This window comes from Dipodomys merriami, unplaced genomic scaffold, assembly GCF_024711535.1.
Source record: "Dipodomys merriami isolate MVZ:Mamm:240054 unplaced genomic scaffold, mDipMer1.0.p SCAF_8, whole genome shotgun sequence".
Taxonomy (NCBI): domain Eukaryota; kingdom Metazoa; phylum Chordata; class Mammalia; order Rodentia; family Heteromyidae; genus Dipodomys; species Dipodomys merriami.
This window is the reverse complement of record NW_027206401.1, coordinates 9,186,201-9,201,134: the sequence shown is the minus strand read 5'-3', so window position 1 is coordinate 9,201,134 and position 14,934 is coordinate 9,186,201. Positions and strand designations below refer to the sequence as shown.

Genomic DNA, 14,934 nt, shown 5'->3' with positions numbered 1-14,934 from the left:
TGAATCTGTATATGAGAACTGTGTTTTAGGAAGATCAACTTGGAGGTGGTTTTTAAGAGGAAAAGGAGATCAGAGACAGGGAAACAACTACTACAAACAACAGGGAAACTACTACTACTAACTCAGACAAGAGTCACAATAACCGGGCCTCAACCATGGCAGCAGGGACAGTAGGCAGGAAGAGGGGCTGGACAGCTCTCAGGTTCCATGACTACATGAAGGCAGGGTGAGCACAGGCTGCAAAGGCATAGCCCTGAAACAGAAGGCCAACACACACAGGTGCATTTTATTTGGGTTTGTTTGTTTGTTTGTTTTTGTTTTTGCTCTTTTTTCAGTCATAGGGCTTTAACTCTGGGCTTGGGCACTGTCCTTGCACTCTTCAGCTCAAGGCAAGTGCTCTACCGCTTGAGCCACAGTGCCACTTCTGGTTTTCTAGTGGTTTATTGGAGATAAGAGTCTCATGGACTTTCCTGCCCCAGTTGGCTTTGAACCGTGATCCTCAGATCTCAGCCGCTTAAGTAGCTAGGATTACAGGCGTGAGCCACCGGTGCCCGGCAACAGGTGTATTTTAGGAAAGTCTTAAAATCAATCCCATATTCAACCCTAGAGTTTAGGATGATTTTTGCATCCAATGCAGAAAGGGTGAATTTTCCTTTCATCTCTTTTATTGCATATGTGTGTGTTTATGTATATATATGCAAGAAAACTCTGTGTGTGTATGTGTATATATATATATATATATATATATATATATATATATATATAATTTCCTGTTGATTTTCCACTCAATTACTCATTTGGAGACATTTCTATCACTTTGTATAGTATGGATTTTAAATTATTAAGTGACCTTTGATATACACAGTTATTCAAGATACATCATGTTAAAATTAAATCTGGATTTCTAAAATTAATTATATCCTCTTCTGCTTTTAATCTTCAATTTCCTCTTCAGTTACTGGCTAGGGAGCCTGTTTGCAGGGTTTATTTTTACTTATTGCTTCTTTCTAAATGAATTATACTTCTGAAAGTCATGGAAGTATGAACACTGCTAAGATATTCTTCATGAGAGCACAAAATCAACAGACAAACTTCAGTAGCTTTCCTATATTCTAACAACAAACAGGCTAAGAGAAGTCAGGAAAACAATCTCATTCATAATAGCCTGATAATAATTTAAATGCCTAGAAAGTAGAAGATTAAGGAAGAGAAAGACTTCTGCAATGAAAACTATAAAACCTTGAAGAATGAAATTTAAAATACACAAGAAGATGATCCATGAAAAATGGCTACCCAAAGAAAAGCAAGTTACAGATCTGATGCAATCTCCATCAAAATTCTAATGTCATTCTTCATAGAAATATAAAACTCTATCCTAAAATTCATAAGGAAGCAGAAAAGACCCCAATAAGCCAAAGCAATCCTGAGCAAAAAGAGTGACACATGAAATAGCATAGTATTTTATTTCAAATTATACTAGAGGGTCCATGGTCACAAGGACAGTATGGTGTAGGCCCCAAATCAGACAAAATAGACCAATGGAACACGATAGAAGACCAGAAAGAAACCCATCCAGCTACACTCATCTGATTATTGACAAAGGTACCAAAACCATACTTGGTATAAAGACAACTTCTTTAAACTAACACTTTTGGGCTTAACTAGATATCTACATGCAGGAGATTGAAACCAGGAACCTATTTTTTCTACCTTTACAAAACACAATTTTGAATGGATCTAGTACCTTAATAAAACTTCTGAAATTTGAAACTTCTGCAGGAAAGCAGGAATACCACATGAAGTTTTCAGTTTTACTTTCCAAAGGATTCCAATCGCTCAGGAAGTCAGAGCAAGAACTGACAAATCGAGCCAGTGCCTGTAATCCTAGCTCCTCAGGAGGCTGAGAACTGAGGATCTCAGTCTGAAATCAGCTGAGGCAAGAGAGTCCATGAGACTATCTCCTGTTAATCACCAAAGAGCTAGACATGGAGCTGTGGAAGACCACTAGCTGTGAACTAGTTCAGGGACAGTGTGCCCAGGCCCTGAATTCAAACCTCAACACAGGCACAAAAGGAGGAGGAGGAGGAGGAGGTGGGAGAGGAGGAGTGGGAGGAGGAGAGGGGGAGGAGGAGGGGGGAGGAGGAGGAGGAAGGGGGGAGGAGGAGGAGGAAGAGGAGAAGGAGGGGGAAGAGAAGAGGGGCAGGAGGAGGAGGAGGTGGAAGAGGAGGAGGGGGGAGGAGGAGAGGGAGGAGGAGGGGGAGGAGGAGGGGGAGAGGAGGAGGAGGAGGCGGAAGAGGAGGAAGGGGGAGGAGGAGAAGGAGGAGGAGGGGGAGGAGGAGGGGGAGAGGAGGAGAAGGGGGAGGAGGAGGAGAAGGAGGAGAACTGGCAAATGGGATTACATTAAAGTAAAAAAAAATGTTTTCACATCAAAGGAAACAATTCTCAAAATAAAGAATTCTCAAAATAAAAAGCCTACAGAAGAGGAGAAACTCTTTGCCAACTATTCATTAGATAACAAGTTTATATCCAGAATCATGCACTGGGTAAAGGTACTAAGATTTATTTTTTAACTTCATTTATTAAATAAAAATCCTGAATGTTATTTTACCAAGTACTTTAGACGTCTGTTTTTCTGCAAAGAGAGAAAACAAAAACAAAATCTGCCCACAAATATGTGAACAGAAAGAACATATTCTGTTGCTAAGGAATTTTTTTTTAAAAAACCTATTCAACATTTATTTGACTGTTTTCCAACATATTGCTTAAGAAAAATGCTAGCTCTAGTAGCCTGTCCAAAAACTGATCAACTTAGAAAATTTTAAACATTTGACTAATAACTCAGTTTAAACTCGAGGTTTTTTATTTATTTTGATTTTTCTTAGGTACTGAGGTTTTTTGGCTTTTTGTTTGTCTGTTTGTTTGTCAGTCGTGGGGCCTGAACTGTGGGCTTGGGCACTGTCCCTCAGTTCTCCACCTCAAAGCTAGCATTCTACCACCTGAACCACAGCACCACTTCCTTTTTCTGCTTATGTGATGCTGAGGAATCAAACCCAGGCCCTCCTGTATGCAAGGCAAGCACTCTACCACTGAGTCACCTTCCCAGCCCCAGGTACTAGGGTTTCAATTAGGGGTCTCGTGTTGCTATCACTTGAGCCATGTCTCCAGTCCTTTATTGTTTTATATATTATTTGATAGGGTATTGTGTATATTCCCAGGGCTGACCTGGACAAAGATCCTCCTATTTACACATCCTGTGTAGCTGGGATAACAAGCATGTGCCATAACCAGTTTATTATCGATTGAGATGTGATCTGGCAAGCTTTTTGCACAGGCTGATCTTGAACCATAATCCTCTTGGTCTCTACCTCCCAAGTAGCTAAGAGGACAGGCAAGAGTCATTGTGTCCAGCCAAATCATAGGTCTTATAGATACCCATCCCTTCTGCATGTTGGTATTCAAACTATTATCCTTGAGCTTTGGGTATCTGGATAAGCAAGTGCCCTGGTACAATGGAATGAATAATTACTATAAAGCCAGACCACAGAGATTCTTGCCTCAAGTGTTTGGTTTACTAAATGTCTGACTGTGCTGTTCAACCTTCCCAAACTTGGTTCCTCAATCATGAACATAGTATCTTCTCTATGATCTTAAGATAGGGAACATTTTTAAACCAGAAAAAAAAAAGATACTAACTAGCTCTGGAGGTATTTATAACCTGTTTGGTGAGGTGGGGTGTGGGGGGGGGGGGAACAGGAATGGGTTTTTTTTTCGTTGGTTGCTGACCCCACAGATTAACTAAAACCAGGAGGAAAGCTTAGCATAACTGTCTCGGTTTTATGTGTTTCTATTCTAAGCCATTCTCTCCATAGCCACTCTACAATGACCTTGGATTCAGGGAAGGACATTCTGATGCATAGTATCTTTATGAAAAGAGATGGAAACCACTCCTACAGAACAGTAGAGCCTTCTGAGGACAGGTTACCTACCAGCCAGTGAGGACTTGCTTATTCTGACCAGAAATGACAGACTTAGCAACTTCTCTAGAACTCTTCTAAAAGACTAAAATAATGATCAACCAAGACTATTAAATCATCATGACTACCTCTCACCTTTCACTTCCTCATATTTATATCACAAAGATGGCTAAAGGGGTACTGAAGTGTTGTCTCCCTCGGATGCCATGTAAAAAGTCTTCCTTCTTGGCCCTTTATTGTGCTTTTTTATCTGCCATAGAGAAGTTAACTGGCCAGACCTGCTGGGTGGAACTTGTGGACTTTGAGCCTGGGGTCAACTGGTTTCAGAGCCCCACAGAAGCAATGGATAAAACTGACACGTTCAAATCAAGAATATAGGCTTACAAGAAGAAATTGTGAAATGATTTTTTTAAAAATAAGAAGTGATATTTGCTTGTATTTAGCTAGCAGTTATATATTATCCTTGGGTATCGAATAATAAATTAAGAAATCTTATTAATCAGAAAAAAGGAGAAGAAAAACAAGAGGCCACAGGTATAAATGTACTTTCAATAAAGAGACAATACAAGTAGCTAATGAACCTGTAAAGATGTTTAGCCTTATTAGTAGTTAGTAAAATGCAAATTAAGTAATACAACTTCTCAAGGTTATTTGAAGATTAAATGATGACACCTTTAAAGCATTTGTGTAAATTCTAGTACATGATAATCCACAAATCTGGCTGAGATTATAGCTCAGAGGTAGAGTGCATGTTTACAGTGTGTACTCGGCATGACGGGACAAGTTCAATACCGCCACCAAAAAAATAAGTAGCTAAGTTAAGCAAAATCTATAACTATAGGCCAGGCATGGTGGAGGTGTTATTCAGGAGGTTGAAGAAGAAAGATCCCAAGTTCAAGTCAGCCTGGACTCTATATAGAGAGCTCAGGCCAACCTAGAACAACAAAAACAAAAAACATCTAAGTCCACATTGTCAGTGATAACTTACTCACCCTTTGTAGAGTTTTTAAGAAAAAAAGGAAATCATAATACCCAGTAATAACCTAAACTACTAAAGCTTAGAATGAAATTTAGATTTATCCCTAGTGAATAAAAAAATCATCCCCACTTATAACATTAATGAATTAATCCCACTCCTGGCTTCCCATCTTTCTGACTTTTCTTTTTATGCTATATTTGTCCCTTTCACCTACTCTAGGAAATTTACAGAATACACAGCCAGGCAAAGAAGTTTAAACCTTTCTGAAGCCAGATGCCGGGAGCTACTGGGAATCATCCTAAGAACACTGAGGTCCAGAGGAGCACAGTTAGAAGCCAGCCCTGGCAGAAAATCCCAAGACTCCATCTAAAAAATAACCAGAAAAAAACTGGACTGGAGGCATGGCTCAAATAGAGAGATGACTAGCCAAGGGAGCAAGTCAAGCAAGCCGAGGCCCTGAGTTCAAGTCTCAATCTTGACAAAATTCTAACTTTGAAGTCCTCTCTGAGAACAGGTAGGGTCTAAATTAACACTGGCCTACCATTTAGAATCCTTTTGCATTTCCATGAATCCTCTAAGCAGGATCCATGACTAGGTCAGGCGCCAGATCCTGAACCTTTACCACGGTTCCATGTGGAGGAGGGACAAAATCAGCACCTCAGGAACGGCAGCTGCTCTTAGACAGGTCCCCAAAGAGCAATTTAGAGTCGTCTTAAAAATAACTTAGATTAATTTGAAATTTCATCAATTGAGGCAGTCCCTGTCTAATTGGAAAGAATGAGCTTGACTCATGTGATCACCGACCAGTAGACTGCGCGTGTCCGTACATACCACAGGCGATGAGGTCTGGGAAGCATAAGGAGGTGGGGGTGTCTCCCCAGCTAGTTCAGACTCTTCCTGCTCACTCTCACTATAGCATTCTACAGCAAAAAGAAAAAAAGGGAAAAAGGAAAGAAAAAAGAAAAGAAAAAGAAAATGCTTAGCATGTTAACACTTGCAGTTATCCCATAATTTATGAGCGAAGGTTTTTCTCCATCTGGATTTCTTCCTGCAATTTTCCTGCAATTTCAACCCAATTTCCACAACACCAATCTAGTGAATCTGGTACAAAGGAATTAAATAGCAGGGAGATACAAGTAGCCTCAGTATGCAGGAAGAGGACCTATTGCAGCTGAGGGACAGTGAAATGATTCCTCAGAGAGGGAAGGCATGTGCTCAGGGGTGAAGAAAATCAGTAGTGATTGGGTACAAACTACAATGAGCTGAGAAAGTGGCATCTGCCTGTAACTAAACAATTCGTGGTGTATCAAAAAAAAAAGTAAGGAGTGCTAAGCCGAGCCAGGTATTTGGGGGGCCCCTGAGAACTGACAGAAGCAGCAGCAGAAGGGTTTGGGACCGTGCATGGAAGATCATCAAAACCAGGAGAGCTTTTTGTTTGTTTGTTTGGTGCTCCCCCTCCCCCCAATCTACACCCATTGGGCAGTTATTTTAAAGAAAAGAAGGCCAAGAAGATGACTAGGAAACTAATTTCACCCTATTACATTCCCTTGTTTGAAATCCACTTGTCACATTTCAATTTTAAATTTAAGACTATATGGTTTTGTTATTAAAAGATGTGACTCCTTTCTTCTAATCCCCAAGTCTTCTGTGGTCCGAGTTTATCAACAGTGGCTCTGCTATGCAGCCCCAGCTACAGCCTTGCTGGTCTCCACATTGAGCAATCGCATCACTGGGTAGAAGGAGAATGCTGTAGCTTTTGAACACTGAAAGCCACAGATGGCACTAAAAATACAGTGTGTGTCCCCATGTGACCTTCAGATTCCTCATGCAACTTCAGGGAAATTAGTTTCAGCACACCTGGCAGAAATGTTAAAAACTATCAGAGAGGAAATAGGGGGATGAAAATCATCTGACTTGCTCATGACAAGTTCATGCCTATGTAAGTAAGTAGAGTAATGAAACATTTGCAGTGGCATTTGTTTGAGATATCAGTGAAGCCCCGGCTTCTCATGTGTGGGTGAAGTGCAAAAATCCCTCAGGGCTGGCACAGGAGGCCCCGTTTCATGTGGATAAATCTGTATGACTATGCCTGTCTCTATATTTCAAATCATTTAAAATGCCAAATCCTGTTTCATCAAGATCCGACTACACATAGACTTTAATTTTTTCGCCTTTCTAAAAAAATTATTCATGTTAAATTTTCAGAAATATGAAATAAAACAAACCTTCATCCTTTGTAGTTGTTTCTTGATGGGTTACAGCTAGTCCAAGCTTACTTAACCACCTAAGATTTAAATAGAAAGTAGATGTTTGACCATCAAGATTGGACCCCATGTCAGACTTGGTCTTGAAGTTAAGTCTTAATTCCACTGTTCATATAAATATTTCCATGCATAGTATAAGTTCTGGGACTCTGGCCTTATAGTACTTGGCTACTATCTTTACTTGAGGTATGCTTTGGAAGATAAACGAGGAAGGCCATTGTGCTATCTAACTTAACTGGAAAGCTAAATTAAATATCCTATATATATGAACAACCATCTTCTTACGCGATCATGCATCAGGAACTTGTTGAAACCATTAAAACATTTATCATTGAATTTAATCACTTGACCATTAAAAATATGTATACATCATTCTTAATAATGTTGATGTATTTCAGAGACCATCCATTTTTGCACCAGAAAGATTCTTATCACTCAGCAGAAGATCTACAGCTAGAGTTTAACAGAGGTTTCTAAATTGGGGAAATTTTTAATTCCTTAAAAATATGTATGGTAAAAAATTGACAAGGTTCTCTTCTCTACTGATTTATCATTTCATTGATAATTGATTCCAATTAAACACCAAACCAAAAATAGAATTAGGTATATCTTAAGAAACTCAAACTCGGCTTGTAATTTCAAACCACTGTAGTTTCGTCTCAAGTTTTTCATCAGAAACACATCTGAAAACAATTTTTTTCAAAGGTATGAAACAAAATGTGTCTCTCTCATAGATTCCTACTTATATAATCTTGTTCTGAAAGGAAAAATGTTGCTTTGAGGCAGTCAATATCTAGGAGAACTGTTTCCTACTTATTTCTAGTTTTTTTTTATATTTTTAAATACTCCATATTGTGTATTCATTCTTTCCTTTAAAAAATAGAGCAGTCAGTAATTGCCTAAGTCAACAAATACAGACTTACCATTTATCAATTCATTTAAAGTTTTCATTTCTCTTAGTTGTGCAATGCACCATGAATTATTTATTTAGCAGGTATAAACATAAACATTCTACATTTCCAAATTTATAGTTGTAAACCATTTAGAAATTCTTACCCAAGTTTCAGCTAACCATGATTTTGCTGTGCTCATTTTTGAGAGGAAAAAATATAATAAATTTGCTCTTAAATTAGAAAACTCCACACACAAAAAAGAAGATGACATCTTTTAAAAAGTTGCCTTCAGCACCACAATAGGCCTGAGTTCTCTAATTGCCACTTAAGACTAGACCAGTCCCAGGGCTCAGATCATGCCATAGCAACCAGGAAATGCTCATCTCAGCCAACAGAATAGCAGAACAAAGGAACAACAACAAACAAAAAAATATATATATCACAGGGTTGGGAAGGTGGCTCAGTGGTAGAGGGCTTGCCTCATGTGCATGAGGTTCTAGGTTCAATTCCTCAACACCACATAAGCAGAAAAGGCCAGACGTGGCACTGGCTCAAGTGGTAGAGTGCTCGCCTTGAGCTGAAGAGCTGAGGGCAGTGTTCAAGTCCAGAGTTCAGGCTCCAAGACCATCAAAAAAAAATCACAGTACTTTGGAGAATGTTCATCTAAGCACAGGAAAAATTTCTGCCAATCAGTAGATTTGGCAAAGATTGTCAGAGATTAAAAATATCATTGATTTCTAAGGAGAAAATTGCTGAGTTAACCATAGCCGATTTTGAGCAGGGATTTAGATATTATTCAAAATTTAAATTCCATTCTCTTTGCCCAATAGCTATTCTACAAAAAGACATTTAGGGGCACACAAATTTGGGGAAGTGCTGTTAATGGGAAATGGATACATATAGTATCACGTGGATTCCATCAATGCCATATTAAAAGGAAGCTAATAAAATGATGAAGGGAGAAGTAATGACTTGAAAACTTCTAATACACTGGTTATTGAAAGGCACAAATTTAGAGCAATACAGTTAGCCTACCCTAGTGTGCTGTACAATGATGCATCTGTGTGTACAATTATCTATCTGTATATCTGCATACAGAAAAGCATCAGGGGAAAGACATACAACTTACTCTCAGAAGTGGTTAGCCCCACAGGGAGAAGTTGAATTAGTTGGAAAGGGCTTGGGCAGTCTCTCACTTTTTCTTTTATAGTATCTCATTTTTATAAGAATGTTTTGTGCTTTCCTTAACTGAAACACTTAAAAGTACATTTTTAAAACGTGACCAGGCAAAACAATAAATTCTATCACTCCCGTTTAAGAATATCATTTTAGTAGTGTTTGGCTTACACTTGATGCCATACTTGCATGAGCTCCCATTTGAAAAAGTATTTAAAAGCGAAAGAGGCAAGTTTAAAAGCAAGGACAAAAAATGCATATATTTTTGAATTGAGGGTACCGGCAGCTCTAAGATCCTTTCTAGAGACATGAAAACATGGCAAAGTAAAGAGTTTTGACAAAAAAAGAAAAACTGCTTCAACCCTTACCCCAAACCCAGTTGCATGTTCTTGTCACCATTAGCTCCTTGCTGTAATAAAGCAGTACCTGTCTAGACTCCCATTTGACCATTCTCTTTCTAGAACTCACCTCTTAGAGCCCCTCAACAGCTGAGAACTTTTTTCGGTCTCCTGGCAGTACATAAACTTGTATTGGTGGCTAAGTAGATAGATGCACACAAGGCTGATATTTACATAAGGGGAATGACAGATGTTTGCTGGGAGTTTGTTGTATATTCATGTAATGTGAATGTGTGTGTTGGAGATGCACAAGTATTAGGAAACGGATGTAGAAAACAAGACTGTTCTTCCCACAAACACTGTCTGAGGAAAGGCAGAAATTCCCAGCTCTGCTTAGAAACCAACTCTTTCGTCGCCCTTATTACTCATCCTGTGCTTGTAAATTGAGGATCCCTGCAGAACACCAAAGCTTCCACTCATCGTCCATGGGGGAAATGTCACCATCCAGAAAGGCAGTTACCCAAGGAGATGGATGTCCAAAAAGAACCACGTCCTTACCCTTTAACTCCTGCATCTCACCAAGTCCCTCCCCATCCACCACATACTGGCCTACCCAGGCTCATCATAAGAGAGAAAGGCATTTCAGTGTTATTGTGAAACAAATCTCCACATCTAATCTGGGTACTCTGGTCAGAGAAAGACTTCTGCCTATGGCTACTGGGGGGAAAAGTCTTCAGGATAATAAAATGGGAACTGGCTTAAGCTCCAGCATTACTTCTTCATATCAGATTTTGAACCACTGGCACAATAAAATTCAGTAACAGTAATACTAATAGAAAAAAATAGTGAAATATTCAAGCACTACATGATGGGCCATTTATCCATGAAGAGCCAGATAAGCAATTTTAAAATGATGCTTGAAATAGCGATTCAAGGCCAGCCAGTGAGTCTGCTTACCTAACTGAGTTTATGTAGAGATTTAAACAGTCATTAATAGAGCCGTAAGTATAAGCAAAGTCATTAAGGTCCCTAAGAAGGTCTACAAAAAAATTTAATGTTAGGAAGCGTTTTTGTAAGACCTCACTACAATAAATAATGTTAAGAATTTAAATGATGCTTCAAAATGTTAACACATTGCATGTAGCCTTTTTTGAAGAAAACAAAATGGATGCTTAAAATCATTTCTCTGTGAAACAGGAATCCAGGCACTTTAAGTCCAAAACCTAATCTATGTCTTGATTTCAAGTTGGAAAAAGAAACACCCACAGAATTTCAAGTAAATTACCAACTCTTTAGAACATAGATAATACGTTCTTGACCTTGATAATTGTGACAAATACTGATTTAAATCTAATAAGGTGGAGTCTAAGTCATAGCTACAGCTAATACCCATACAACACCATCTGTTGTTACATAAGAACCTGCCAGTGTGGAGAATATAGCACCTGAAGATAAACAGGCTGAACGTGGCAGGTTAGGGTGGTTATATCAGGCAGCTACGTAACTCCCATGTGAGACTCAGAGAGGAAACCCATCAGAAATACACTGAATTCAGACAGCCAGGAAAGGAGCTCACAATTTCTTGGTTGAAAAATGTATCTGACTACACAGGAGAACATTTTCACTCCAATGGGATTGCTTCATTGGAAGAGGAGGGACAATGGGCAGCACTGTCTCTCTGTCCTGAAAGGCCCTAAAGAACCAGGTGGACTTCATTTGTGTCTGAGTGGCACCACAGGCTGTAAGGACCTGTGGGCGGGGCCTCTCCACACACCACTTAGCACCAAGGCTGGGAATGTGGCTTAGTGGTAGAGTGCTTGCCTAGCATGCATGAAGCCCTGGGTTCAATTCCTCAGTACCACCTACACAGAAAAAGCTGAAAACGGTGCTGTGGCTCAAGTGGTAGAGTGCTAGCCTTGAGCAAAAAGAAGCTCAGGGACAGTGCCTAGGCCCTGAGTTCAAGCCCCAGGACTGGCAAAAAAAAAAAAAATCAGTTAGCAGTAAAAGATGGAGCAAGATGGTTGATGCGGGCTGAAGTTTTGTCTTCTTGTGACAGATCTATGCCGTTTCCTTTCTCGGCCATATTTCTCTTCTGATAAATATTCCTATCACTTTCACTTATAAAAAATCGTGTTATGAAGTTGTAAAAATCCTACCCTTTTGTGTATCTGTTCTTAACGTTTATGTCAGATGTTTGAAAAGACCAACGGAGGAAAAGCTAAACTCAGAACTAGGACAAAAGCAGCTTCTCTCTTTGCAGGAGTAAATGAGGCTTATTTAGAAGACTCCATTGTCTATTCCTTGCATTGCACAGCTAACCCAGTTTCCCAACTTCCTGTGAGGTATTCTACCCTCCTCTGTAGGGACATGGTAGAGGCAGACGAGAGGTGCTGTGGAAGAGGGTTGAAAGGTTAGGTGAAATGCTCCTACCCATATGGGGCTTCTCAGGGAAGAGGAAGCTGTGTGTGTGTGCGTGTGTGTGTGTGTGTGTGTGTGTGTGTGTGTGTGTGTATGTGTGTGTGTATGTGGGTGGGTGCTTGCATGTGATAAAAGGCAGCTTCTATTTTCTTTAATTTCCTAAAGCAAGAAGACAAAGAAAAATGATGAAGGGCAAATAAGCGGAGGAAATGAATTATTGTGTCCAAATAAATAAGGCACATCTCAACGTAGTCTGCCTTGATGGAGGAGTATTGTGTAGGTGGATGGGTGGATGCGTGAATGTTTACCGCCATCACCCAGCATCTGCTGCAGTGGCACACACAGGAGAGATTCCATAAATGACATATTTTAACCAGTTGTGTGAAGGGAAAAAGAGACACTGGGAATTCTAGCTAGTGCCCCCCGGATGATACAAATCACATACAGCGGCTCTCAAAAGAACAGCCGTTGTGATGTGCCTTAGTCTGCCCCAGAGGGGAAGCAGGAAGGGAGAGACGCTAGGGATGTAAGTTGCAAGTGGAATTGGCTCTAAGCAAGAGCATTTTACACGTGTTCTGAATGGCAATCACACACACAGCTAAGCCCTGCACATGGGAGCTGAAAAATCACAATGCTTGTAAACTATCAGTTCCACAAGACTTTCAAATCTTTCTCCTTGTGACACCAATTCACAAGGAAATTTTTTCTTATAAGGAATTCTGTCTACTTCTTATTCCACTTAGTGGTTTCCTTCAGAAGAATACCAGAGGAGAAAGGAAGAACTCTTGTCTTTTCTTGCCTGGACTGGCCTCAAACCTTGATCCCCCCACTTTAAGCCTCCTGAGTAGCAGGGATTATAGATAAGCTCAGAAGGGTCTTCTGAAATACAACAGTCAAACGTGTACATCCGATTACTCAGCTGTACGCAGATGTGAAATGTAAATGGCCTCCCACAATTTATAGTAGCGATGAGCAAAAATAAGTCTTTAGACTTTAAGGGACAGAAGATCTCTTCTTTCTTTCTCTCTCTCTCACTCCCTTTTTCTTTTTTCTTTTTGACTTGAGTGTGATTATCTTATTGCTAGAACTTGAAGTAGGAGTGTAATGAGCGTCGGGATACTACCCCTGGAGCAGAGGATGACGTCACTGTTGGCTGTGTTTTGACTATAACTACAGATATTGTGGTCATTCCACCACTGCTAGGTCCATTTTTTTTTCAATGCTGTTCAGGTGGAACCAGAAGATCCTTGAGACCAAAAAATGAAGTGAAGAACTGAACCTAACTCAAGAGGCTCAGAAGAGGACCATTGCAAACACTGTGAGGAAACAGAACAAACACAAAGGTACCAATGCCCATAGGGTGATCTCAGTCTTCTTCTGGAGTGGTTGCTCCAGAAAGGAATCTCTAAAGTGGCAGAAATAAAGCAGATAGTAATTTAACAGGAACTGGCTTAAAATTCCCATGCCCAACCAAAGTAAATTTGCTCTCAGCAATATTGCATTTGACATTTTCCTCTACTTACACGTTCATTTCCTGTAAATTCTCAGCTGCAAAATAAAAGGTCTTGATCTGAGGATGATTGATCTTAAATGCACTACAAGGAGAAAGGCAAGAAAACACAAGAGTTAAAGTTTGTCACCAACAGTGGGCCTGAAAGTGTATCAGTCAAATATCGACACTGCAAGCTTATCTGCTTTCTTTATACACTTACAAGAATAACTATCACATTAAATATCTACTGCTTGGTTTTGATTGTCTGGTTTTTATTGACCCCCTTACCTAAAGGTCAATCTAGCACATCAAGACAGTCATAGCTATTCAATAGCTTCCACTAAAACGTATCAGCACAATTGCTTTACTACAAAGATACAATCATCTAAAACAGCATCATGAAGACGCCATTTCAAAATACTCAGACCAGTTCCACCAAGCAAAGTAATCAAGTTCATTAACAGAACCTTATTTATGGGAAAGCAATGAGGCACAGTACTTCTATACGGCAACAACTTATCAGAAGCCATATCTAAGGCACTCCATTTGGGTAAAGAAAATCTAAAGTGGATTTTTGTTTAAAGGAAAAATACAAAGCATTAAAAAATACCAGACACAGAAAGTGTTTCCACTTTGCCATTTACACTGGAAGTCCTGCAAGTCAAAACCACAAGAACCAACCCAAGCCAGGCTGTATACTAGAGGGGCAAAGAATTAAAGCTAATACCAGCTTAACTGTTCTTACTGGAAAACAATTCACTAGTAACAATAAGGAAGTATCCTTTTCTGAGAAAGCTGGTTAAAGCTATTAAGGGTGGAAGAAAGACTAAGAAAAAGGTGACAGAGGGCACGAATACAAAACACAGCACAACGGACTCCTGGGAAGAGCTGTTGGCAGCTCTGGAGCTGTTGGAGATCTGGGGTGTGGAGCGCAGCACCAGCCCTCTACTGGGCTCTGGGGCTGGGCACAGATGTTCCTGGGTTTTTTCTCCATAGATAGAACAATTAGCTGGAGTCTTCTAGTTCTCAAGTCTTTGGGGCTTAAACTCTATCTTAGTCCCAAACTTAAGACTTAGAGAATTCATTCCCAAGAAAGCTGTTGACAGTACCGTGATGAGCTAGGAGGAACTGGTCTCTTCTCACACAGCTGTGTCTGGTGAGTCCATTTAAAGACTGGTTCTCTTTATCGTGTCAAAACCTTTCCATGCGGACCCCCCCCTTCCCCACCCCCGCACCATTCTGGGCAGGAGCACTGTCCTTTGCTCCATCCCCGACACAGTCATCGGGATTGGAAAGCTGCACCACAGAATGGCATTCCAGGAAATTCAAAACTAAACGCATGTATGAGTGTGTAATGTTGCCACCCTGCAACACTCAAAGCTCTCCAGCAGTGAGCATTT

General features: G+C 40.0%; 1 protein-coding gene across 5 annotated transcripts in view; it reads right to left on the bottom strand.

Annotated features, from left to right (window-relative positions):
- The window catches only part of Ipcef1 (interaction protein for cytohesin exchange factors 1), a 112,758-nt gene that overhangs the window by 21,739 nt on the left and 76,085 nt on the right, over positions 1-14,934 (bottom strand). For all 5 annotated transcript variants that reach the window (XM_070010405.1, XM_070010408.1, XM_070010406.1 and 2 more), the window contains 3 exons: positions 13,566-13,637; positions 7,179-7,237; positions 5,785-5,873 (listed from right to left, as the gene is read on the bottom strand). In XM_070010405.1, the coding sequence (XP_069866506.1) occupies positions 5,785-5,873; positions 7,179-7,237; positions 13,566-13,637 (220 nt within the window). The remainder of the gene's footprint in view (positions 1-5,784; positions 5,874-7,178; positions 7,238-13,565; positions 13,638-14,934) is intronic.